Genomic DNA, 26,331 nt, shown 5'->3' with positions numbered 1-26,331 from the left:
AACCATTAAGATTTGACACACCAAAAAAAAATTGAAAATTACTTAGAAACAAGATGATAGACCAAATGAATCATGCACATAAGTTGACAGATTGCATCTTGCTCAAAAGTAAACATTATCACATTATAGAATAATCGAGAGTTTGAGACCGTCAGAAATAGAAGTATGAATGTGAACTCTAAGTCAAGGAATTTATATACCAAATAGTATAAATATAATTATTTAATTTGCTATCGGGTTGTCAGTTAATCCGTTAAAAAAATAATTAAAACCATTAAAAACCGATAAGTTGATGATAAAAAAATCAAAAAAATCATTATCAAAATCGCTAAATCGAACGGAAATATTAACACCCGCTGCATAGATTACCTTCCCTCTCAGCCCGAGTTTGTCAATCTGGTTTTGTTTTCCCTGAATTGATCCGACCCGAGTAAATTCAAAAAACCCTAGCACCTCCGCTTATATGAGCTAAAACCCTCGCAAAACCCTCCCTTCGTCTTCACTCTCGAGCTCCTCCAAACGCAGTAGAACTTGAAAAATGACTCTTGGAGAAAGGCAAGGAGACGAGAAAAACGACTCTAAGTACTGCGGAGTGGAGACGGAGTTCAATGATGACATGCCTCAACTTCTCTCCCTCAACATTCATGGCGGATTCGACTTTGTTGTCGCACCATTGGTTAGTAATCGAAGTTTAAGTTCTCTCATTTACCAAGAATTGATCGACCCATTTGTTGTTGTACCATTAGTTAGTAACCCATAATCCTAAATGTGATTAATGGTTGGATATTATTGATTTAATTTGCAAAATGTAATTACTGGTGACCAATTAGCCAGTCACACACGGGCCTGAATTGCCTATTTTGCTATGTGTGAATGGTCAGTATGTCACCTACAGTAACAATAATGGTGTTATATAGCCCAATTTTTGGTGAACTGTGATCTTCGTACGTTCACTCAGGCTGTCGACATTACATTTAATTCCAAGTATCAAGACTTGGTTTTCTAGCTGAATAATGATTGGGTAGACATTTGATTTTGAGAAATGGGAGAATTTAACGATTGCAATATGCTAAGCAGCTAAGCAAATCAATGGTTTTTGTCATCTTTTGCAAGAATAATTTGAGGAATAGATTGGTGGGAAGGAGCTTTCAATGCCACTATCTTGCTTGGTGAGTCAAGTTATCAAGGCAGCAAAGTGGAAAGAGACCGCTATTGACTTCTCGACATGGGGTTTGGAATGGGTAGTGGCTAATAAAATAAAGTTTGGGGTTAGACAGGAGAAATTTGTAGCTAACATTGACCATTGTATGCCAAAAAAATCCGACATTGTCCATTGTTTGACTTGCTATGTGTTTGTCAGTCTGTGCAACAACATATGATTCACATCCTCTGGTAATTGCTTGCACATAAATGCCAGCTGACATAACTTATCCATGTTATTTTCAGCTATATTATAATTTGTGTTGAGATTGACTAGGTGAAGAGAAACCTTCCCAGCAGCTCTAGGAACCATATTGTTAATGTGGGAACATGTAATCTTCTCTTCTTAGTAGTATCGAGAAAGTCCTATCTCCTTCTACACCAATTCATGGCATACCTATATTTTGCAACCCCATATTTTTGCACCTAAGAATAGATGAGCTTAGACGGTGCCAAATGGTCAATGAGTATCCATATCTCAACTTGCTTGGGATCAAGGCATTTTAGTTGTTATTGTACTTTTCTACAATGCTTTATCAAAGCCACCTAGCAGATACCTAGGTCTCAATTGTACAAACGTATTTCCATCTTGTTCTGTAGCACAGGATGACACTTTTACAATTAATCTTCCTTTACCTTAAAGAAAATTTCTCATTAGGCTTTCTCACTTTTTTGTCGCCTATAAATGGATTTGGAATAGGGAGAGATATACGTTGGGATGTCACATTCGTGTTATGAAGATATTCTTGACTCCCTAATATAATGTTTGGTTTATCATGATGGAGCACCTTATGTGCGGATATACAAAACAAACCAATTTTCTCCACCTTTATTTGAAACCCATGTAGTTGGATTGTTACATAAGAAAAATTTAGTACATGTGGTAAGCAGCTCTATGAGTTGTTTGGTTACTAGGATTAGAAAAATGATATAAAATCCATGATTATTTTATCTTGTGCTTAGTTGATTATTGCTTCCAGTCTGGATTATTAAATACGACAATTGTGGTGTTATTTTATCTAGGACCCAATATTGGATTCTAATATCGTGATTAGCGATCCTTGGATAAAACACTTTAAAGACTAAAAAATCAAAAGGCTCACCTGCATTGTTGTTTTAATCATGGGTTTTCTACTAAAATCAAAATTGTTCACTATGAAGGTTACTATTTGTATCTATTAAATTGTGTGATCACTTCATTTAAAAGTTTAAGCTATTAGAAAGAAGACACTTTTATTATCTTAATCATATCATCAATACACCTACAAACCTCCACATGGGTTGATTCATTTTTTAAGGGTCTATCATGTGGAAATTTGTTGTTGTAGTGATCCTTGAACCTAAGATCTTTGCCTGCTCTAATACATGTTTAAAAGTTTGACCACATATTTTAAAAAGCTATTAGAGGAGAAGAAAAAAGGCTATTAAGAGGAGCACACTTTTGTTTACTTCATTATGTCTTCAACTAAATTAGTTGTTTTATTTGTTAATTTATGGTTTGACATAGAGTTATCAAATGAGAGAAGTGTAGAAAAGCATCAAGGTCTTCTAGAAAGTTAGTGCAAAGTGCAATTACGATGTTGGCTTTAGAAAAGAAACAAAAATAATAAAAAAATATATGTAGTGCAAGAAAAAGTAAATATAATCGTAGACACTTATTATTTTCATATATGAGTTGAAGAAAATTATAGTTTAAGAAAACTTGAAGTAAAAATCAAGTCAATTAAGTTCAAGAACCATTTTATATTTTTGATTTAGATGTATAGATGTACTTTAAATTTTCAGTGACTAGTTGTCTTATATCAAATCTAATTTCTTAATTCTAAATTTCTAATGATTAAAAAGATTCAGCCATAATGTTTTAGTGCTTGGTGCCTTCACTTGAACTAGGTCATCTTTCCAACCATGATATCACTAAGCTTGAAGGCTTAAACTTGCCTTAAATAGACATCTAACAACACTAGTTTAGTAGTATCGTAGTATCTTATCATTGTGGCCAGTCTAGTAAGGTGAGCAATATATTATTTTTGTGGCCAGCGTCTAAAAGTTTTCAGTGGATTGTCGGCTATACATATGTTTATGATCAAAATCATATGTCATTTGTTGTAGGCTCACCTGTAGACTACAGTGAGGTGATACTTTCAGGGCCATCATTATTTCCTTTATGTTTTAATACACGTTTAAGTTTCCTTTTTTTTGTTGATAAATATGCATCTAAGTTTTTTCTTTTATCTTGTTCAATTAACATGTTGGGGTATTGATTTCATGAGAAACATGGGTAAAATCCATGTTCTTTGTATGCATAGAGCACATTAGCAACTGTAAGGTTTGACTTGATTTCAGAGGTCATCTGGTTCTTGGTATTGGGCAGGTTTTGGGGGGATAAGGTGGATATCATTAGTGTCTATTTTTGTTTCGAAATTGGTTCATGGGGCTGTCATCTAGATTATTTAGTCAAGCTGAACTTTTTTCTTCAATGAGGGTGTTAATTTTATCTCGTGGGTTGGCAATGGAATCCTATGTCTAAAAGTGTAAAAACTCTTACTCTTGTGCCGTACCCTTCCCCAACTCCCATCCCTCATACCTCGCTTCCTCTCTGGCCTTCAAAGTCCATATCTGCCTGCCTCCTACTTGGTACTTTTTTTATAATTTGGTTGATAATAATTATCTAAAGGAATATCCTCACAATCATCTCATACATAGTCTATGACGAAACACAAGGAAAACTACCAAAATCATTGACAGTCTTCTCAATAGCAGTCATTTCACAATTATACCACTTACTCTCAACTAGTAAATGTTTTCTCCATTCTTTGGTGTCATAATAATTCTCCTTAATCTTGCAAACCAAATGATACCCATGAGTTAAAATATTGATTAATACTGTTACTGTAAGGGTAGAATCTTAATTTGAAAGATATTCATAATGAAAACACGCTTCCATATCATCATGAATATAAGAGTAGTAGTTGATTTCATCACGAATGCCTTTTGACCTTTTAGCAAGAGAATAGTTCTAGATTCTTGAAAAGACAACTAATATTTATCAAATTATTATCACTTGTACTTCATTAGTATCCTTTTCAAACTATTGCTTTTATAACCTATGATTATTGCCAAATTATGTCATTAAAGGGCGATTAACTTGTTTCTATTCCAATTGTCGAGGATTAAAAGTGGAAAGACTAGATTGTCTTACTATCTAGTTTTGGTAATATGGAGCTCATTGGCAAATTCTGGTAGTAGAAGCTCAAACAATCTTTTCCTATCAATCCTTTATTAGGAAGCTATTGAGAAAATACCTTCTTTTGAAATCTCATTGATGAAGGCACAGAGAGGGTATGAAAAGCTGGGATAATTGTTGAAGAGAGGGTTGGAAAAATAGAAAAATCGCTGATAGACATCTGGTAAATAAAATTGAGTAATTAATTGGAACTTCCCGATTCCCGTGAAAGTGGTGATTGATAGATGGTCTGGAGACAGTAAGGCCTAGCAAAGACAAAATCTAGCACAAACATTGAAATTTGGAGAATTTAGTGAAAGATGGTGTGTTTTTTAAGTGAGATGGCATGTAGCGACCACAAAATTCTATTACTATTGTTATATGGTCTTTGTAGCCATAATTTACTAAAAGCATCATTAACTTTATGAAGACATTTATTGAAGTTTATGTTGTGTGTGTTTGCTAAAGATATGTGTTCTCTTGTTTTTTCACAATAAGTATATGTCACTCGTTAGAGTGTCTTAAACTAAAATAATATATCTATCTTTGCTTGGAGTCTAGAGCAATATATAAGGCTTGGACTGCTAATAGTCAGGGAAACCTTAGTCTATGAAATGAAAATAACAATTTATAAATTTCATTTTAAGCAATATAGCTTTGCTTAATCCTTAATTTTGTGATGCAGATGGATCCTGCTTACAGGCCTAGTTTACTGGTGAGTAGCAATGGTGGATCTGGGGTGCTTCCATTCGCTGGGTCAGACTTGGTGCTAAGCCCTTCCCAATGGAGTAGTCATGTTGTTGGTAGAGCTTCCTTCTATTCATTGTTAGATTTAATTTATATTTGTTGAACTGAGTGTTGTGTATTATTTTGTACGGTGAGTGTCTTCCCAATCCCCCCCTTCGGTTTGAAACCCTTGTTAGTCTCTTAATGTCTAATTTACACATTTACTGCTTTTTTCGTGACAAGTATTGACACATTTAATGTTGTTTCTTTCATTGCACTGCAAAAAAGAGCAAGTGTATGTGGGTTTATTCTTTTTGGGTTTACTCCTCAGTGAATTAGATGCAGCCTTAGTGTTTTTTCTCGAATTGTGGAGATGCTAGTCAAATTGGATCATTACATGGATCCTGAGCTAGGTGGAAAGAATCCAATTTTTATTTTGTGATGCTAATATTGTTTATTGTTCAGATGATGTACATTGTAATATCCATGGTTGACCTATCATTGTAAAACAAATTGTTCATTAATTGTCTCCTTGATAGACCTTACCATGAATTCTATTCATGAAGGTTCTAAGTAGTGAGTGATTTGTTAAAGGATCATTCTTCATATTTATCTCAATTTTATTATTTCCTGGCATGTGTGATCTAGGTAAAATTAGCTCATGGCTTGACTTGGATTCTGAAGATGAGATGCTTCGGAGGGATTCTGAGATTACTTTGAAACAAGAAATAGCTTGGGCTTCTCACCTTTCACTGCAGGTGAGACTGTTGCAATATTCTATGTTGTGCAAACTGAATGGAAACTGATTTCCAAATGCTTTCTTTTCTCATTATTTTTATCATCTCCAGATTTTTGTAGTTTCTTGCAGTTTAGTTTTTATATATGCTTCTGTGGCTGTGTCTTTTGTTTCTACAGTATACAGGGTTGGCACCCACTTGATCCCCAATTCAATGGTAGTCCTTTGTACTTATCCAACATACAAACGTGTGCTTCATTCACATAAAAGTGTATCAACATGCAAACTAGTATTGGATAAACTTCTAATAACAACTTCCCTTTTTATGCCAAAGTGTCTTAGGGATATAAGAAATGTGCTGCTATCATTTGTTTCTCTCCATCAGGCTCTTTTTAGCTGCATTAAACAATGTTAGAAGTTTGACCAAAAGCACCGTGTTGACTTGACATGACAATGTACCAGTGGTGTGAAAATGGTATGCCTGTTATATCAGCTTTTGTCAAATCTGATCTTATACTTTGAGTCAGTAGATTAAGAAGATGAAGGGCAACAAGCAAGAACCACATGTTACTGTTACTCTTCATTCTCCTCTGTTTGTTACTTGTTCTTTTCGTGTCTGTGATATGAAAGAATGTCGGTGAGACAAGTTAGGCTGAAAGAGAGCATGTTTATAACCAATGGTTTTGAAAGAAGATGTTAACACTTTGTGTATATATATAATTTTTGCACTTGGAGAGCAGGGGTTAAATCCTAGCCGAGACAAAACACACTAGATGATTTCTTTTTATCTACCTAAACTTTGGTGGACCAGAGTTACTCGGTACTTGTGATGGTGGGAAATAGCAGATAGCTGGTAGAGTAGTCAAGGTGTGTGTAAGCTGGTCTGGACACTGCCATTATACGAAGATTTAGTTCTACTTCTTCAATTTTTCTCCTAATTCTCAGCCTTAAACTCATTGTATGTACACATGCATTGATTAGCCACTAGATTTTCCCCGGGCAGACAACTGCTAAAGATAACTCGAATTCTAGCGTTATTGTTTATTTTTGAAGGCCAACCCTCCTCGGGCGGAGAACTGCTAAAGATAACTTGATTTATAGTATTATTATTTATTTGTGAATGCCAACCGATGCATGTGGCCTAACTGTGGATGAAGCTAGAATAAAGACCATGTGAGACTAGTGTCTGAATACATCCAGCCTTGGTGGACAGGATTACTAGGGATCAATACTGGTGTAGGTATCCGATGGAATAGTTGAGTTGTTGAGGCATGCAAGTTGATCCGAACACCACTATTATGATTTATGAAAAGAAAATTCTAGCTGTGAATGCTTCTGTTGGGTTGGCACCTTTTGCATGCCTCTCCATGTTTGCCTCCATCAAAGAATACGGAAAATGGGGGAGGGAAATGATTGTGTAAATGCAGTTACCTTTCTTTTTGCTCTCTGTAGTGTGTGCGCAACCTTTATTTGCTTGAATTAAGCAACATTTTTGTATATTGCTTACACATTTCCTGATCCTGCAGGCCTGTCTTCTTCCTGCACCCAAGGGAGTGACCTGTGCTAATTATGCTAGATGTGTGAATCAAATTCTGCAGAATCTAAGCAATATGCAGGTGTCAATCTTGTCTTTTTTTTGGTTTAGTTATAATTCCTCTGTTTTTATTCACTTTAAATACTTGTTCCAGGATTGTTTGTTTTATGTTTCATATTCTCATTTTGATTTTATGTGGTTTGAAGTTGTGGCTAAGGATTCCATTGGAGAAACCTGATGATGATGATGATGATGATGATGGAGATAGAAGTCCTAACTCTATGGTGAGTAATTGCTGCATGACTGCTTAGTGAAGAGCTATATCTTTATATTCACCTAGCTGTCAGACTGGTCATCACTGAAAGTCAGTGCCAATGACAGATGTTATAACATTCATCATAATTTTAATGGTCAATTTTGGTGGACGATATAGAGAGAGAAATAGGAGAGATGTTGATGGAATTAAGAATGATTTTGTATAGTTGAGAAGCAGTCTCTTTTCCCTTATTTCTTTTTAGGGTACCCATGAGATTCCTGTAGGTATAGAAGATTGGGTGTCGTTTGTATAAAATCATATCTTTTGTAAGATGTGTTACTTTTGGTATACTTCTTGTTTAAAGGTATCTTTTGCCCATTGTTAATAAAAAATTTTCTTGATAAAAAATGGTTTATTCGGTGGCATTTTCTATTCTATACTTGGATCCTTCTGTCTGAGTCGTTGACTGTGATGATTAATTTCCCTTATAGTATCCTTCTGATAAGGAAGTGATTCTGGTTTTCTTTTTGGTGGTACTGGGGTTGTCCTGGTAGAAGTGAACGGAGTGCTTATCATTTTGTATTGGCTGCATTTAGTCTGTATTGGCTGCATTTAGTCTCAAGTGTAAAATTTAATTATTGGCTCTGATAAATCTCCCGAAAGCTTCTCTTTCCAAATTTTCATTTATGTTATTTGAGCTATATGCCATAATTAGATAGGAGGCTATGGAGGACTCAGACTAAGATAGTGGGCTAGGTGGCCGATCGGTTCTCCATAGTAGTCGTAGTCGCGCTCATTTGTCTTAACATAGGATTTTGCATGGGATTACTGCTTATATTAGTTGGCCCAGTCTACTTTGGGTATCCTATTTTATCTATAGTAGTTAATGCCCCTTTATCCCCGATCTTTCCTACCCTGACTTTATCGCTTTATCGCTCTCATTATTTATATCTTTATATTGTCTGTTATATGCCTGGCTTTACTGACCTATGTCTTGTTTTTCCTTGTTTTTCCTTGTTTCTCCTCCCTTGTTCTTCTCTCTTAAGCCGAGGGTCTTTCGGAAACAGCCGCCCTACCTTTTAAGGTGGGGGTTAGGTCTGCGTACACTCTACCCTCCCCAGACCCCACATGGTGGGATCACACTGGGTTCGTTGTTGTTGTTGTTGAGCTATATGCCATAATGCTAGATTTTAATAGATAAGTTCAAAATTAGTACTTTAGTTTGACGATGGATTTCTTTCTACCAAGCAGGCTGAAGAACATAGAGATTCATGGGAAATGTGGAACTCATTCCGCACTCTCGGTGAACATCACAGTCAGCTCTCAGTTGCACTTGATGTTTTGTATGTATATAAATTTGTGAAGTGTAATTATTTTAAATTTAATGGTTTCTAGGTGATATACTCTGAGGAAAATTCTTTGTTGAGATTCGTTGTCGTGATTATGTCAGAATACTTACATGCGGTTTACTTGCCGTAGATCCTCATTACCCTCTGTGAATTCACTTGCGCGATGGTTTGGGGAGCCTGTTAGAGCTGCTATAATTAATTCCAATGTAAGAAATTCAAGGGGTTGCCCCATCTTTCTCCACTGTAGTTCTTGATACTCCTTTTGTTCTAAGTAAGAAAATGTTACTGTGCTGATTCAACAGTCTTTTCTCACCAATGCCCGTGGCTACCCCTGTTTGTCGAAACGACACCAAACTCTAGTGACGGAGTTTTTCAACCACTCAATTCAGGTAAGCACGTTAACATCCAGCTCAATGATTCAATATGGAGTATTGCATTACCAATATAGTTAAATGCATATCTGAAAAATTGGGTTAAAAAACTGGTCAAGTTCATTGAGTAGCACTGTCTTTTGTTTTTTGATTATTTGCTGGTAAAGGCCATTACTTTGAACTGTTTTATTGATTATAAAGAAAATGCTTCTTTATCTCTCTAAAACAAATTTGCGCATACATTTGTAGGGAAAATGTCTTAGCTGTGGGTAGATACCTTTTATTTTTACAAATTCTTATTGTTACTGCGTTACAAACTCGGCCATATGTACATATGCAACATGGGTGTCTGGAACTATACTGTAACAGGTACATGCAGCTTTCACTTATTTTTAGTGGATAAAGAATCCACAGGAAGTACTGTCACAAGTACGTGAAGGATGCATGTAAGTTTAGCACAATTCAATTGATCTTAACTGTTCCAATAAGGGGCTTCTCTGGTTTGCTTTGTATCTCTTTTACAGGGACAATAAAAATCCTGCCAGGAATTGTCCAATATCATGTGGACATGGTTTTCTTTGGCTGGTTGTTGTGTAGTTTCCCTAACTGAACTAACCAGTGTTTTCCGCAACTAAAGCAGAATTGCTTTGATTATCTTTGAAACTGGTGCTCTAGGTTAAATAAATTGCTGGAAACCAATTCTAGTTGTCTAATTTGAATTTTGACCTTTTGATTTAATTATTACTTTGGCGGCAAGTATGTAAGATAAGGCGGTGTCTGGAAGGAGGAAGAAGGATTAGCCGCATAATTAGTATATCTGGAAGCAGTAGAACGATAATGCAGGCTTGCGAGAAGCATAATGGCAACTGCCAAAATTGGTCTTTTTATCCTAAGATACTTCATCTACCTACTGCTCAATGGAGATAACTCTCCTGTGACTCCGTTGTAGGGGAGAAGACCTTTGGCGTGATGGAATATTAGCAGGGTACGTGATCGTTAAAAATAGGAGGTTCAGAAGCAGGGTTAGTATTGATGATCAGAGTCTCTTGTGTTGTCTTCCATTACGCAGAGCACCAGAAGGATGATGACGCATCTGCCCTGTGAAGAAAGAAGAACAGGTCTATCAGTATCAGGTGGCACAAATAATTCAACCATTTTGTGGATACACATCGAATCATGCTGAGAGAAAAGAAGATAGAATCATTTAGTCAGAACTGGACGTGGATATGGGATAGTTAGTGATAACTGGGAAACTGCGAAGTATGTTTAGAAAAGAACACATTGACTATATAAACGGTCTCTGATTGGTCTATGCTATGCACAGGCAGAATATTAAAGGCTTTTTAGCTATCCACCGAGTCTTGGATCTGGAAACAACCAATTTTTTGATTATTACCAAAAGCACAAATAATCATATTGCAGGACAATTTTTGAGCTGTTTAGAGCTGTAACTATTTCTTAACAATGTGAAGTAGCCCCTTGGTGCTCTTTGTGATAAAAAAAATAATGTAGCATATTTGAGGTGGGATATAGGTTAAGCTGAATGAGATGCAACGGAAAAGACTACCCAATAGTCCGGGTTCCTCAGTAAGGTACCTAACCAAACTACTGTCATGGTAATTGACTCGTCAACCCTGAAGAGAAGTTGAAGGAAAAACAAAAATGATTGGGCGACATAACAAATCAACATGAAAAGTTGGTCACGTTTGATAAAATAATTCTGGGAAATGCTTTTATTCTAGGTGATTCGTCTTTGCCATTTGTTTTAAATTCCGTTATTCATTCGCTAAGAGTCCTGCAAAAAATAGTTTAGCATAACAATTGCTGCAAAGTGGTGTGAAAAAGGAAATAGGGTCCCTACCAGAATGTGATACAGCCGCGGATGAAGACCCCTTGTGAGTGTTTGGTTTCACTGTCTAGTTTCATTTGGAAAGCAACTAAAAGTTTTGAGTCAATCTTGGTGTAGGTTCACATTGGTGGTAAACGCATGGACCACTTGTCAGTGACTCATTTCTGGGGAAAGGGATTATAGATGAAGAAGAAAGCTCAGTAGCCTGGTCATATTAATAGCCAGTTACAAGGCAGGATCTTGAAATAGAATTGGAGCATTGCCTGATAGAAGAAAATTGCGTGTAGAGTATGAGGAGAAATAGAAATGATAATTGGAGTGTTGGAGGAGTTTTATTAACTTGATAAGAAGGGTGGAGTGTTTGAGGAGGTGAACGAAATCGGGATTCTTTAAAACTGAAGAGCAAGTAGGACACTGAGTGCTAGAGGAGTTGAAAGGAATTGATGGTTTGAAACTGGGGAGGAAGTAGGCAAGTAGTATTTACACTACTACCGTTTTATTTATCAAGATTTCTTGTGTTATGTGCACTTATTCCAGTTTTAGTATTTTTAGTAACTCATTACCGAAATTTTGTACATAGCTTGTGGTTTGAGCTGATACATTGGTAGGTTTATTCAACTTGCTCCAAATCGGTTTTAAAAAATTTGCCTACAAATGAGTAACTGAAGTTTTTGCTCAAGTAACATGCACTTGTATCAATACTTGATGGATATGTAAAATTTCTTAGATGGCTTTATAGTAATTCATCTGTTTATCAGGGGTTTCAATATTTTCATTAGATTGAATGATCTTTTTTAAGCTCACATATTTTTGGTTAATGTGCTTAGGCTTCCAATCCGAGTGTAGCATCTTCATAACATCTAACCATTTGTTAGCAAGTTGAGAATATGTTGTCTTGTTGTCATATATACTCATTTTTATATGCTGAGTTATTTCCCGATTTGTTATCTGCATTCGATACTTCTACTTGTCTTGTTGGATAATCATATGATTTTCATCATTTTTGGGATCTTACGATGAACTTTCTCTTGCTAATGTCTCCTGCAGATAGTCATCTCTGGACAACAAATGCAGAATCTCCCCACGGGAACTTCAGTGCCAAATTCTCACAATAGTAATAATCAAAGTGAGGGCGTTGAGGGTATGGTGTTGAGCTGGATTTGAGATTTATTTTGATAATCAGAAATTAACACTGATGTATTTTAAGCTGCCTTAGTTCAACTCCAATCTTTTGGTTTGTCCTACTTTGCAGTTTCTTTTTCCATGTCACCCGTAATACTCATGATATGTTAAATATCCATAAAACCACCATTTTGGTCGTCCAGTCAGGGCTAAAGTGCAACCAAAAGATGACCTGTATCCTCCATGTGTATGAAACACCAATTCACACATTCATCTCCATCCCCTTTAATTATTTGTCATCAATATAGCACCAACTACTAACCAAGCTAAGACCATCTCTTCGATGCTTTGGTGCGACATAATTTTTCTCTATCGCACTCTTGTCTCCTTCTCTTAACTCTATATTAAGATCTCACCATAAAAGAGTTCATTCCTATCAATTTCAAACCATACAGTCTTCCCCCCTTCCACCATCAGGCAGAATTCTTCAATCCTGTCCTATTTGCGTCTGAGTGGCCTTATGATATTTATATCCTTCGTGAGCCCCTTGTTTATCCATATAAAACAAATTGACCACCATATTCTCTTTCTCGATCGCCCGAGCATGCACCTATGGGAATGCAGGCATTAGGTTATCTATTCCTTTATATCCACTCTTATTGTTAGCAAGATTGCTTTAGTTTGTAACATTGTTCAGGCATGCAGCGACATCCTCTAAGGTCATACCTGGACTACATTGCTTATTTGTACCAGAAGATGGATCCACTTCCTGAACAAGAACGCTTTGAGGTAGTATATCTCCTGTGCGTTGGGGATGTTGTTGACCTGTTGGTTCGTTTGTATTAAGTTTCAATGACACTCCGACTTTTTCTTATTCAGCTTGGTTACAGAGATTACTTACAGTCTCCCTTACAGGTGCATGCTTTATTCTCTATCTTCATAATTTTCTACTATAAGCATATGGTAGTTGAACTATATTTTTATGCATTTCTTTCCTTCAGCCTCTCATGGACAATTTGGAGGCCCAAACTTATGAAACATTTGAGAAAGACACGACCAAGTACATACAGGTATGTGTAAGCTTATTGTCAGCAGTAAAACTTAAACTAAACTTAGTCAGGGACTTGATTGTAGTTGTTATAGTTTAGAATGTTTTGAAGTGCTAAGCATGTGGCTTTTACAAAAGAAACTGACAGTGGCATACTTTTGCAACTGTCATATGCTTGTTGTGTGCTCCTTTCTGATTGAAAGAAAAATCTGTTAAAATTTAATCTGTTATCATCTATTGTTGTTTTTGGGAGAAACAAGGGGCTGCCCCTTTAAGGAGGTATACAGATGTTGACAACATGGTGTTAGTAAGAGATCAGACTCTTTCATTGTGCTTGTGTATATTCAGATTGGTGAGCACAAAGCGGGAAAAAGCTACAAGGCCCTTCTTCACGCTTTAAGCAAAGCGCTCGCTTCATTGAAGTGAAACACAATTTAAAAGAAAAAAGACCAAAATAAATAGAGACAATATATATAAGCAAAATTTCAAATTACAAACTAAGAAGTAGATACTACAAAATCCTCCATAGACCATAGCACAAACAAAATCAAAGATATTAATGGTTCAACATCTAATTCTTATTTTTCTATAGTTCTACCTCTACAAGTTTTTCAAAATCTTGTATTCCTCAATTATCATTATATTGCTTGTCATGACCCAAAATCTGAGGTTATGATGGCACACATTCCAAAATCCAACCTGATGTGTAAGCCTAAAAGTAAAACTCATACGAAACTCCCAAAGAGAAAGTCATGCCACGATTTAAATGAAAAGAAAGACAATGAAGAAATTATCTCAAAACCTGGTGTCATAAGTATAAAGAGCATCTAATACAAGACTCGAGTCTGAAGATACAACATAAGTCTCTGAATGATACAAAAGACTGAGAAATAAAGATAGACTAGTGACGATTCGAATTTCGGGACCTCACCACTAATCTGAGAATACACAATCCGCTAGAATATCAGCTGCCACGTGAGGTATCCTGACTAGTATTTGCATCAAAAAGGGACACAGAAGTAGGGGTGAGTACAATTCACATGTACTCAGTAGGTTTTAGCTGACTGAGTATAAGGAATTAATCAAACCTATGAAATAAACTAAGGAACGCTTCCACCTGCATACAAAAAAGTCCCACTTCGGCATTAGTGTCGTCAGTTTATATATATAATGGCGCGAGTAAAGTAAACCCATAATAGCAGCTCATAATCACAATTAACCAGATAATTCAAGCAGCACAGATATCAATGCAATGCAATGCAATATGATGATGCTATGATGTGGTGGTACGGTGGAATCAAGACTGTCGCACAGCCTGTCGTATGCACCTGCCAAGCTGTGCTACCAAGAAGGACCTATGGGGGTTTCGCAGACCATATACCTCAATCACAATATCACATCATCCTTGCCACCTCCTTGTGGTCAAGGGATCACAATGTATCCACTACCCTGTCGTAACTCCAGTTGGTACCGAAAATCACTTTTTCACCTTTAACTCTATAAAACTCTAGAATTTGCACAATTTACAAACCATTAATATTTTGACACTTTCAACTACACAAACCGATCAAATAATACTCGGGGGCATTAATGATAGGGGTAAAATGGTAATTTCACACAAATTTTAAAAAAATGACCCTCAAGGTCATTACATTGCTCATCATCTTCTTCAATTCCGTCATCATCTTTTTCTATTTCATCAACCATGGATTGACTTGTAGCTACTTTTTTTATCCTCCTATGTAAGCTTTAAGTATTCCCCTTAAACCATAATGGTTCTCCTCAACTCCACTTGCCTCTGCATCAACACCCTAAGTGAAATAAAGATCTCCCTAAAAAATGCTTCATCTTTAGTGTTCCAACTCCAATTAGTTATTCTTTGATATCATCAGTATTATCCAAAAGAATTGGATCGATTATATTATTAGTATTGTTAAGACGCCTCAAAGTTCTATGTATTTTATGAACATTAGGTCATTGAGGTGCTTCCGGGCTAGTCTCTTCCTCAATGACATAAAATATAATAGAACATTAAGGCGTTGTTATAATGCTCACAATGTAATTGATCCAGTTCTTTTGCATAATATTGATGATAAAAATGAATGACTAACTGGAGTTGAGAATGTTGAAGATAAAATAATTTTTGAGAGATTTTTTGGTTTCACTTGGGGGTTGCTGTAGAGGCAAGTGGAGTTGAGGAGAACCATTATGGTTTAAGGGGGCTTCAAGCTTACATAGGAGAGGAAAGGAAGTAGCTACAAGTCTATGCCTAGTTGATGAAGTTGAAAAAGAGGATGATGGAGTTGAAGAAGATGATGAGCAATATAATGATAATCGAGGAATATAAGATTTTGACAATTTTGTAGAATTAGATTTGTAGAAGAATTAGATGTGAACCATTATTAGTTTTGATTTTGTTTGTCCTACAATCTATGGAAGATTTTGTGATATCTACTTTTTAGTTTTTAAGTTGAACTTTTACTCATATATATCGACTCTATTTGTTTTGGTCTTTTTTCTTTTGAATTGTGTTTCACTTCAATGAAGGGGGCTCTTCCCTTAAAGCGTGAAGTGGGGCCTTGTCGTTTTTTTCCGCTTCGCGCTCTCTTAACATTGATAAGAATGTACCCTAACTGCTTTAGTGAAAGCACCTGTGAAGGGGTCTTTCCTTGATAATGTCTCCGAACATCAAATTTATTCAATGAGCTGCATCTGGAGTCCAATATATCTGTGGGTACACCTCCTTCAACATATCACCCTCTTTAACGTTTTCAGCTGCATTATCTGTAACAATTGACCAACGTTCTCTGCAACGATTTTCTATGTAGTGTTCTGAAACAAGTAGAACATTTTGATGGAATCAATAGACGAGTTGCTCGCAATCTCGCATCAAGGGATTCAAGAAATAAGCTTCTCTTTGGAGAATTCACCAACACATTGATGATCATTTTCTAGTTCTTGTCGTCCACTCATCCATCATAATGGAACATCCAAATATGTTCCATTCTATCCGAGGGTCCTCCACAATTTGTTTGTCTCTTCCACTTCTTTAGTTACATAACTAATTTCATGATAAGTGGGGGGCTTCATTCTCGGACCACATTGTCTACGATCTCAATGAAGGCTCCAAAAGAGTCCGTAAAATTGACACAATTGAAGGGGAGCTCTGCATTGTAAACCCATCGTGAAAAGGCTGCAACTGCACGTTTCCTCAAATGTTCCTTGGCAACATCATGCAAACTTTTTTATTGCTTTTCTCTGCATTATCTCCCGGCTTCTATGGAAAATAACACTCTAATAGACTTTTCCTACCAGTTGATCTACAACTTGACGAGACTGTTGCGTTGTTTGCCCCTTTGTGTGATTTTGCAGGAAGCGACAAATCCACAACTTCACCTTCTTCCATTTCTTCATCATCATCATCATCATCAAGATTAGTCATATTTGGTTGATGTGACATTTGACTTTTTAGCTCCTTTTCTTCCTCAACATGCCTTTTTATTTCTTCCCTCACAATCTCTGGGCATTTTGCACAATGTGCGACAATGTTATAAAGTACCAATACGATGTCGTTTGTGGTGAAAACTTCCGTCTTGAAATGTATTCTATGGGTTTTGGCCTAAAATGGAGACAATGGAATAAGTTTTGGATATCTTCAGTGAGCTTCTCAGTGTTGATAAATGGCTCTCCAGTAGGGGTTTTTAGTGCACAAAGAGGCTTAAGGCAAGTTGATCCCCTTATCACCTTTCCGTTTCCTATTAATCATGGATGGACTCAACAATATGATTAAGAATACAAACAGAGAAGGATGACTCAGAGGTTTTGAAGTAGCTAGAGCTGGAAGGGAAAGCCTAGGGATAACTCATCTACAATATGCAGACAATTCCTAGATATTCTATGATGTTGAAGGAAACCACCTCAAAATTCTGAGACTGATTCTGGTCTTGTTCGAAGGAATGTCTAGACTTCATGTTAACCGGAGGAAAAGCTTCTTGTATCCAGTTAATGAAGTGCCAAGTATGGGAAATCTGAAGTCAATTCTTGGGGGTGAAGTGAGTGCTCTTCCAACTACTTATTTGGGAATGCCTTTAGGGGCCAAAGACAAGTCTTTGAAAATTTGGAATGGTGTGATTGAGAAGTGTGAGATGAAACTAGCAAGGTGGAAGTCTCAGTACCTCTCACTTGGAGGAAACTGATTCTGGTCAACTCGGTGCTTGATACATTCCAACATATATGATGTCTTTATTTCCTGACCCTCCAGGTGCCATTAATAGGTTGAATAGCATCAGGAGAAAGTTTCTGTGGCAAGGGATCAAGGAAAAGAAAGGGTACCACTTAGTCAGATGGAAAGAAGGGATGAAAAGAGAGTTGGGGGTTTGGGGATCAAGAACCTGAAGAATCAAAGCAAAGCTTTGAGAATGAAGTGGCTTTGGAGGTACTCCTATAGTAATCAGAATTTATGGGGCACATTCATAAAAGCAAAATATGAAGAGAGTGACAATTGGATGACAAAGGAAGTTACCGCTCCCGATGGTGTTAGTTTATGGAAATCCATCAGATCACTATGGAATGAATTCAAACCAAACACCAAGATTAAAGTAGTAGATGACACTAAAACTAGATTCTCATCCTTCTCAAAATACATACTTGAATGCACACACATTTTATACCTTATTATCTCTCTTTCACTTAATTCCTTTACCTACTCCTTTTAATAATTCGCAATTTCGTTTGCCTGCATGGTGAGGAAGAGTCGGTGGTTTAATCAGTATTGTGCCTCAACTGTATTGCTTTACTAGTATAATTGTGTCCCATGATCACTGTTGACTCCTATTCTGGCAGTATCAAAGAGCAGTCGCAAAAGCTTTAGTGGACAGGGTTCCAGATGAAAAGGCATCTACAGTCACTACTGTAAGGGTTTTCTCTTGAGAATTATCTATCTTGCTTTTCATGTTAACTTACTCATTTAAACAGCTCGAGATGTCGTCCTGAGTTTACTTTTAGTGGCATCCTCAGCTGTTAATGTGACTTCTTCAAATGCTTGTTGCAGGTCTTGATGGTTGTTGGAGCTGGACGTGGACCTCTTGTCAGAGCTTCACTGCAGGTTTAAATATCTTCCTATAGAGAATGTCAAAACAAGGAAGAAATGGAAGATATGCATTTGCCTTATGCCAACTTATCTATATTTTTTGTTTACCTTGTTGCTGACAGGCTGCTGAAGAGACTGGACGCAAGTTGAGAGTTTATGCTGTCGAGAAAAATCCGAATGCAATCGTCACCCTACATGTAATCAATTCACTGTTGTCTTATGTGATTTAGTTTCATGAACTTTTGATGTGTGGCTATTGTTGCTATTCATTCTCTTCTCAAGTCTAGAATGTGTTTAGTTCTCATAAACTCCAGTAGCTATTCTAGCTAGTTGAAAAAAGAAAATGTGGAAATAGCTGGATTATTAAATTTTTGGGCTGTTAATATGCTAATTTGAGTTATATTTAATGAATTTGAACTCTTGAGTCTTGTGAAAATTGAATAGAAATGGAATGGTGTCAAACATGTTGAGACATCCCAAAATGTGAAGTGTGCTAACAGACATATTACATATACCTGATGGTTATAAATATGATACATGCACCTGATATGTGTAAATGGAGAAAAGCATAATTTGCATATTAGAAAAATTCTGATTTCCTTGCATCTAACCTCTGCTAGGTTTGAGTTGGCCTCTTTGGCTATGTATACAATTCTATGTAAGTCCATATCTGATCTATCAAAAAAAAGAACATTACCTTATCTTCTTTTCTTACTGGAATAAGGAGTACTCCACTTGGTCTTCTAACAAAAGAAAATGATAACTTTGCTTGAATTAATAAGTTTACTAGTTGGTGGCTCCTCTTGTGTTGGATACATGTCTTTTGAGCTGATGGTTCTTTCGGAAAATGCCTCTCTAGTATCTACCCCACGAAGGTATGGATAAGGTCTGCGTACATCCTACCCTCCCCAAATCTCACTTTTGGGATTACGCTGGGTATGTTGTTATTGTTGGATCCTGGACAGTCTAGATTGGATTAAGTAATAACTAGTTAAACTGGACTGAATCCATAGAGTTTCCTTAGTTTCGTGCATGTGGCATCACTTATGGAGTCGGGGTCTTTGTTGACTTCAAATTTGATGGAAAATCCAATTTGTTAATTGATGTTTTATTCTCTTTCCATAAACCCTTTGTTGGAAGATTTGGGAGCAGACAGACTTCTACTTTACTACGTTAGCGGACTCTCACTAATGTTTTCTTTATTTCTTTGGTGAACACTATTTATTTGAGACAGAGTTTACTAAAGATTGAGGGCTGGGAAAAACTTGTCACCATAATTTCAAGTGACATGCGCTGCTGGGATGCACCTGAGAAAGCTGACATTTTGGTATTAAATTGACTCTTCGGATGAAGAAATAAACCATTTTATCCATAAAATATAATGTTTGATCTTTCATTTGCAAATTCTCAGTTGAATTCCTCTCATCATTTATTTTTTACTAATACAGGTTAGTGAATTGCTTGGGTCATTTGGAGACAATGAGCTGTCACCTGAGTGTCTTGATGGTGCTCAAAGATTCCTGAAAGAAGACGGAATTTCAATTCCATCATCGTATGTATTCAGATTTTTTATAGTCATTTGCTTTTCATATTCAATGATATGCACTGGTTTAACACGATCTACAGAGTTACGTCTCTGGTGGTGAAAATCATACGAGTAGGGGTAATGCTGCTCATTTTCAAGCATCTGCTGTAGAAATGTACTCATTAGTTCACATGTCTGATAATTTAGATTTGTGTGGTTCCGCTTGAACTTATTTGGAGAGGTAGTGTAGAGGAGCAGTGTTACCTACTTACCTTTTGGTGACATAAACACATAAAATGGGAGTTTGTCTCCTTGACATATGCTGTCTTTCTTTTCACTTCTCCCTATAGTTTCACTATTTAATATCTCCTCGACAGCAAATTTCTCAATTGACCTAAAAGTGGAATATTTTCCTCTATACCTAGAAATATTTACTAGTATGCCATGATATTTAATTACTTTGCTTATCTCAGGTATACAAGTTTTTTCCAGCCTGTGACAGCTTCAAAATTATACAATGATGTAAGCACTCATCTTTTTATATTATATATATGGGGTTCATTGACCTCCATTTTGAGTTTGCATTTTCTCTCTACCTTTTTTAACTGTTACATGGATTGATGCTATTGTTACAGATTAAATCTCACAAAGATCTTGTGCACTTCGAAACTGCTTATGTTGTCAAGTTCCACCGTGTAGCAAGGCTTACTTCTCCTCAACCAGTAAGTTCATTTAAGTCAGAAGCATCTTGATTTAAGTTCTATAATTTTCCAGAATTGAGATCAGAAAATAAGTTTATACACTGTTGAAAAGACTAAACATTGCAAAGTGTTCAAACACTCATAAGAGTTGCTTGTACTGCTGACCCAAGGGAATAGAGATTCATAAAGTTATCTTTGTTAATTCTCTCCCTTCAAAATGTTGCAACTGTTATTGGGAAAAGACAAAAAGAGCCTAGTACATAAACATTGTGAAATTTGTACAATTAATTGAATATACTCTGTGTTCCAGGAACTAAAGTCAGTAACATGAATCAAACATAACACCCATGTTTTTCACAAGAGTAGGGAAGAAAAGAACAATAAATTAATGATGCTTGAAGAAGGAAAATGTTTTGACTTTATAAGTAACAGTGACTTTGGAATTTGGTGCATCTCATTCCTACCTCACTGTAGTGAACCACATCATATGTGCTACAGAATGTAAAGAGAACCTGGTGTTAAAAGAACAGAATTATAAAGGAAAGAAGGCATAGGTTGCACTGGTGCTAACTCAAATGTATTCCTTGATGCAATGTATTCACGTATGTCATTGGGAGGAGCTATCCCTTCTGTAACTTACATTTGGTTATTCTATGTTTTGTTAGGTCTTTACATTCAATCATCCAGAGGACTCAACTAAGAAAAGCAATCATCGGTATAAAAAGCTACAATTTGATATACCCACTGACACTGGATCAGCCCTGGTTCATGGTATTTGTTATGCTTGTACTGATTTCATGTGCTTTACTTTCTGTGGAAATGCCATAAATATGAAGAACGATATTTGTAGTTACTAGTCAGCTACATACTCAGAAATTTGTGATCATGTGTGACAAAGAAGAGGGGTATGTAAACACACTACCATTGTGAAATTGTTGCTGGATAATATAGTCAAACTGTTGCCTTAGTCTTTAGTGAATGATGGTGTAAAGATAGATACACTAAAGAAAATCGTGACATTTTAGAGATACACATTGAACCCAGTCTACATCAATCCAGAACAAAAATTATGTTCCCGTGTTACTAGTTTCACAATTGACTCAACTGTTGAACCATAGCTTTATTAATTTTGTTCGCTGGGCTAGTGGTTTAACCTTTTGGTCGGAGCATATGATATATATTGTCTTGGATGGATAGTTGGGCATGTCTGCAATTCAACTCTGGTTGTGTTTCCTGGTTCTGCCCTAACAATAAATCTGTTTGTGCAATTGTTTTAAATTTATTCAACAGTTACCAATTGGTCTTTTGACCTGACCCCAGTAAAACCTCTTTTAAGAAATTATAAGCATTGATTTTATGCTAAATAAGATTTAAATATATCTTAGAACTTGGAAATTTTAATGACTTGAGGAAAAACCTAAGTTAATGAATATTTAGTGAAGAATCCCTTTTGTTCATTTGATTTGGATAAGCATGAATGTGCAAGAGCATCTGGCAATTAAAGGTCTTTTTGGGCTCCGGTGTGTTTATCTTTTTCTTCTCCCCTTTCACTTCCAGGATTGTAAGATTAGTTTTGGATACCGGCATATGTGAATGTTTTCTGCACTGTGAATTGAGTTCGACCCTCTTGATCTTAATCGGTCCATTCCCTTTATCCAAATGGACGTTGAGAATCTATATAGCTGTTCCAAACTAGCTTGGGGTTGTGGCATAATATGTACTACTTCTGCTCAATTGTTTCCCTGTCTGGTTTTAGTCGTTCATCCTTATGACTTCATTTTATTGATGCCAATGGTAATATATGGATGAACATATAGAAAAAAAGGATTCTCTTTTAGTGTTTAATGCCGTCAAGTATATCGTCTAGTTTAATTGTCCAGCATGTGGAATTCATCTTCTTTCCATGAGCAAAGGGAGTGGTGAGAAAGGGTTACATAGTTCTGGGTAATCTTTTGGACGGATTTGGTGTTAGATTGTTGGTTTTACATGCTTGTTTACTTAAGCTTTATACAAGAATAGTTTCTTTTTACTCCTCGACTTCTCATTGATTTTACCTATGAATAACAGGATTTGCAGGCTATTTTGATGCTGTACTTTACAAGGATGTTCATCTTGGTATTGAACCATCGACAGCAACTCCTAACATGTTTAGCTGGTATGCTACTTCTTTTTTCTGCCTACTTTATTATAGAGGCTTATAGAGGCATTTGACCTATCTTCCTTTTAATTGTTTAACCTTGGGGTAGATATAAAGTAAATCTTTCTTATATATAAAAAAATACATACCCTTGTGGGGTCTGGTGAAGGTAGGCTACACGCAAACCTTACCTCTACCATTGTGGGGTAGAAAGGTTGTTCCGTTGTCTCTTACAAAACAAGTGTAGCAACAATTATTGATACACATTGGAGAAAAAATAACTACGCACCTAAATCATACTACTAGAGTAGTATGACAACGCTCAACTACCTAATAATATTCTACACTAATCCTCGACCTCCCATACCTTCCAATCTAAGGTCATTGTTCTCAGTCAGCTGAAGCTGCACCATGTGTTGTCCAATCACCACTCCCCAGTTCTTCAGCCTATCTCTACCTCTCCTAATTCCTACTATAACCAACCTCTCATACCTTCTCAGCAGTGCATCCTCCACCTCTTCTTAACATGTATGAACAATCTTAACCTCGCTTCCCTCATTTTGTCCCGTATAGCTTCGTTCTTAATCATCTCTCTCCTAGTATGCCCGCACATATCACTTTATTTTGGTGAAGCCCAACTAATTACCAACTAAACCATTAGGAGACCTTTAACGAAAGTGATATTTGTGTATTCAAACACCAATCTCTATAGGTATATTTTGGTCGGGGTTTAAGGATTAACAACTTCTTACTCATTCTTACCAGGTTCCCTATATTTTTCCCATTGCGGACACCCATGTGTGTTCATCCGGGCATTCCACTAGAAGTTCATATTTGGCGTTGTTGTGGTACTTCAAAGGTAATTACTTTCATAGTTTCATGCATGTTTGTGAACTTGCCATTCTGTATCGCCTAGAGTAATGGTTTTGAGGATAACTACATGGTGTGATTTGGATGAATTTCGGGCAGAAATGAGTTTCCCATGTGATGATTGAAGCATCATATACATGGAAGAAGCAAAATATCCTTGCTCTCCCTCAGGAAAAAAAAACTGAATCCATGTCCGTAATTGGATAATACAAATCTCCATACTCGAGAACCCAAATAGTAAAAAATTACTTGAAGTATGAATTTGCTCTCATCTTCATTGATATTTTGTTAAATGCCAATCTGTGGACTTTTTGCTTGATGAAATCTAGGTTTGGTACGAGTGGGGCGTGACTTCTCCCAGCTCATCTCCTATACACAACTGCAATGGTCGCTCATATTGGGTTGGCTTGTAAGAATTTTCTTCAGTGTGGTCTGGGATTTCGAGACAGCATGGCGTGATGTTGAATTTCAAATGACTAACAAGTCTAATGTTGCTTGTTAAAACTGTCATAATCATGGCTCCAAATCGCTTATCTTTCGTGAAAGTTGCTGGAAATGCCAACTGGTGCTCGACACGCCAAATTGATTGTCTGTGCTCTTCAGGGTGGTTAAAATTTTTGTTCAGTAGAAATTTTGTAGAGTTAGGTTCAGATACCTTAAACCAATGTTGTCAAATAATCTTTTTCTTTTTTTGGATGTATTTTGGCTTGTGCTATATGTGATCTTTCTTGTGTAAAATCCTTTTGCAAGATTGGTGACCATCATATTCATATTTCTTGATCAATGTCGTCTTTTGCCCTCACCAATATTGGTGCAATTTGAAACTTTAGTCTTTTTCTAGAAAAATAATAATTAAAAAGCAGTATATATGTAGTGTGTTTATGTATTAAATATACACTCCAATATGTGCTCATATATATAAGTACACACGTTCTAATATTGGTTTGGTGTAAATATCAGGTGATGGTAAGTTTTGCCCTACCACATTACAAGAATTTCTTTTTTTTTCCAGACATAGTTGAAGTCAATTTAAGTGTAAAAATAAGCCTGCCATAGTTTAAGTTAGAGATATAGAATTCTTTAGTATAGTTAAATAGATAAGCACTACGACTATATAAGGACAACCACATAAATAATTATATTTTTAACGCTCAATATTATTCTATTATCTTTTTCGAGAAGCTATAAAATGGAGATTGGAGTTGAAGAGACAACGGATAGTGCTAACGTGACAATAGCGTAAGGCGTACACTACAACAAATAAAGAATTTAGCATCAATTATTAAACAATAATAATATAACTGTTGCTATATCATATTTAGCGGCACTAATAAATATGAATATTTATAATCAACAGTCTATATAAATGACGTTATAAACTTTAGTGACTTAGAATGCAATGCCATTAACTTAACTGTCGCTAAAAGAAAAAATCTATTAATATTAAACAATAAAGATTCTTTTGATTTAAAGCGATGTTTTAATATGGAAGGATATTATATGCTTTTTTTTTAAGTAACAATGGTAACTACACATTATCATGATATTTGTATCAGAAACAAATCTAGAATTTAAATTTTATGAATTTAAATTCGTAATTCTATTATGTTCATCAAACTTATTGGTTCAAAATCTAATATTTTTATATATATATCTAATGAGTTTTGAAACACACACACACATATATATATATATAGCGTAAAGTCAAAATTTATGGCTTCTCAAAAGATATTTGCATAGAAAAAAACAATGTTGCAATAAAAGCTAGTTTGAGGATCTCTTTGTACCTTCTCAGAAGATATTTAAATTAATATAAAGAGAGACAAAATGCTCATTGATTATAACGATAATGACTATAGATTTTTTTTTCTTATATTAAAAAAATAAGAAGAAGATAATGACTAGATATTTTTTTCTTCACAGAGTTCATCCCATATTTGTGTTCCCTAGAAATCCACTACGATAATTTTTGGACATGTTAAAAAATACATCCTAAGCTGGAGGTATTTTTGTTCTTTTTGTAATAAATAAATGTAAGGAAAATTAATTAACGTTAGGTATGAATTTATACATAAGATATTTTTTGAAAAAATAAAAATAAAAAACTCACATATTTATAAATTATATAAGTACTATAAGTTACAATAATTAATAATTTAAAATATTTAAAAATTATTTAAAAATATTATAGTTAAAAAATATATTCTTTGACTGTTCAAAATTCAAATAATAACTAAGACAAACGAATTAAAATGGAGAAAGTATATCAAAATATGTCATATTGGTTGGGATTCACTTCGAATGTCCTGAATAACCTTTTGCATGTTGTTCAAAAAATTCAAAATTTATATATATACATAAACATAAAAAATCTACTTTATATATATAATATAATTTTTTTATTGAAAAATTTTAGAAAAACACCTGCCCACCCCTTTAGATCCGCCCCTGTTAACACTAGTACTTCAACTAGGTCCAATTACACTTCACATGAGATTATATGCAAAAACCAATAAACTTAGAAAGTACACTATTTGTAACTCTATTCTCTTGAAATGTACACATCTTCCACAGTGGTAAAGTGACAAAGATGTA

General features: G+C 35.7%; 1 protein-coding gene across 2 annotated transcripts; it reads left to right on the top strand.

Moving 5' to 3' along the window:
• The first annotated feature begins 404 nt into the window (after nt 1-404).
• LOC129888845 (protein arginine N-methyltransferase 1.5) lies at nt 405-24,520 on the top strand. 2 transcript variants are annotated; one of them, XM_055963884.1, is made up of 23 exons: nt 405-676; nt 5,109-5,226; nt 5,798-5,907; nt 7,412-7,501; nt 7,626-7,703; nt 8,927-9,018; nt 9,155-9,230; nt 9,327-9,413; nt 12,292-12,385; nt 13,064-13,155; nt 13,246-13,281; nt 13,368-13,436; nt 18,257-18,325; nt 18,465-18,518; nt 18,626-18,700; nt 19,738-19,830; nt 19,952-20,055; nt 20,502-20,550; nt 20,664-20,750; nt 21,395-21,500; nt 22,797-22,884; nt 23,632-23,725; nt 24,066-24,520. In XM_055963884.1, exons 1-23 carry the CDS (start codon nt 539-541, stop codon nt 24,147-24,149), a joined length of 1,983 nt encoding a protein of 660 aa, XP_055819859.1. In that variant the 5' UTR covers nt 405-538; the 3' UTR covers nt 24,150-24,520. The 2 variants fall into 2 exon arrangements, with proteins under 2 accessions (XP_055819859.1, XP_055819858.1); XM_055963883.1 differs by having other exon boundaries at nt 8,924-9,018.
• Nucleotides 24,521-26,331: the final 1,811 nt, after the last annotated feature.

Source organism: Solanum dulcamara, chromosome 5, assembly GCF_947179165.1.
Source record: "Solanum dulcamara chromosome 5, daSolDulc1.2, whole genome shotgun sequence".
Taxonomy (NCBI): domain Eukaryota; kingdom Viridiplantae; phylum Streptophyta; class Magnoliopsida; order Solanales; family Solanaceae; genus Solanum; species Solanum dulcamara.
The sequence above is the reverse complement of the archived record's forward strand: the minus strand, read 5'-3'. Positions and strand labels throughout refer to the sequence as shown.